This window comes from Daktulosphaira vitifoliae, unplaced genomic scaffold (genome assembly GCF_025091365.1).
Source record: "Daktulosphaira vitifoliae isolate Bord-2020 unplaced genomic scaffold, ASM2509136v1 Scaffold_1, whole genome shotgun sequence".
Lineage (NCBI taxonomy): Eukaryota > Metazoa > Arthropoda > Insecta > Hemiptera > Phylloxeridae > Daktulosphaira > Daktulosphaira vitifoliae.
The window spans coordinates 2462066-2463621 of record NW_026099572.1 but is presented as its reverse complement, the minus strand read 5'-3'; the positions used below and the strand labels follow the sequence as shown (position 1 = coordinate 2463621).

At 29.9% G+C, this 1556-nt stretch overlaps 1 protein-coding gene and 1 long non-coding RNA gene across 5 annotated transcripts in view; both read left to right on the top strand.

Annotated features, from left to right (window-relative positions):
• The window catches only part of LOC126893823 (uncharacterized), a 138307-nt gene that overhangs the window by 51410 nt on the left and 85341 nt on the right, over window positions 1–1556 (top strand). The window lies entirely within an intron of this gene.
• LOC126893785 (elongation of very long chain fatty acids protein AAEL008004-like) overlaps window positions 1–1556 on the top strand; it is a 30588-nt gene that overhangs the window by 13890 nt on the left and 15142 nt on the right. For 2 of the 4 annotated variants that reach the window (XM_050664287.1, XM_050664286.1), the window contains exon 4: window positions 763–852. The exons of the other annotated variants lie outside the window; for them this stretch is intronic. In XM_050664287.1, coding sequence (XP_050520244.1) covers window positions 763–852 — 90 coding nt within the window. The remainder of the gene's footprint in view (window positions 1–762; window positions 853–1556) is intronic. 4 annotated transcript variants of the gene reach the window in all.

Below are 1556 nucleotides of genomic sequence, written 5' to 3'. Positions count from 1 at the left end.
GCTTTTGGAATAATTCAAAAATTTTTTAAAATTGAACACTATCTAAAGATTTGCATCGAAACGTTTTTTGTGATAAGATTATAATCATTCTCAGATATCGTTTTACTTGTCCCAACTATACACGTCATCACTGTGCCGTGACCCCCCTGTGCTGGGTTTTTTAAATATTTGTTATGTATATTTTGAAAATATATTAAAGAGAATAAATAGAGAATATTACACTATTATAAATTCTCCGGAAAAATTACAATACTAAATAATTAAATATCAATTTCATACTACGTTGAATTGCTTTTAAAGATAATTATTCATAAATTAGCCTTATAAATTAACTATTTATTAGGAAAAATGATAAAAATAAGAGTACATTTTGCTTTTAGAATAATCAACCAATTTCTTAAATTTAATGTCTCTCTACAGATATGCATAGAAGCGTATTTATGATAGTGATTATAATCACTGTCAGATATCATCTATACTGGACCGAACTATGCCACGTCCACACTGTACCGCGACCCCACTGTGCTGAGTTTTTTATATTTACACTGAAAAAAAAATTCAGCTAATAATTTTCTTTATTTTTTAATCAAATATATTGAAATTTAAAAAAATTATTTTTTTGCTTAATAAATTATATATTGTTCTAACAAAAAATTAAGTTCAGTCAACATGATATTAGTGTCAGTTAAATATTAAGGATAAATTTGTTTATTTTCTGATTTTTTTTTTCAGTTTAAGCATATGTTTATATTTTTTTTATAGCTTTTTACAACACCCGGAGCAATTACTCAAGTTTTTAATAATGTATGCCATCCAATACCAAGAAACTTAAACAATTTTCTTTTGCTTGAGGTAAGATATTTTACAATTATAATTAAAATTAAGGTGCGTAATGTAGCGTAGTGGACACTTTATATATTGTCCAATCTATAAATCAATAGAGTTGAGCTTCGCTGGCCTCAATAGAAGTCCGAATACCACGTTTATTTCAACAACGGAAAAAACTATGTTCTCTAGTACAGACAATCAATTAACGTTTGTATGTCTCGCATGCATACGTTTTGTTAGCTCTTATTATTACTTTGTCTCATTTTCAATTTCTTTGATTATAGTTTTCGATTCAGGCACTTAGATAGTACATGTAGGCTTCTGTTGCCTGCTAAAGCACTAACACGACAATGTGTCAACCCTAATCTTTGACACGACTTACAGACAACAGATTATTTAAAAAAACAAACAAAGCGAAAAGACAAACATAGTTAATAATAATCTTCGCATAAATCGCGGCACGTTCACTGGCATCGGCGTCGCGGTGTCCGACATGATCCTTGGCGTCAAAAAGTTAGTAAATGATGGCAATGGTGCGCGGGCGCTGATTGGATCGTCGAGTCCGGTAATTTTCTAAAATGTTGTGACGAATTCGACGAAAATATACTTGGCTAAATCAAATATTTGCACTGATTTAAAATGTGCAATTAGATTATTTCCATCACTTTTTAGCTTCGATGCGAAGCTGAGAAGATATTTGTTTTACTAAGATGTTTTTTTTTTTTTTT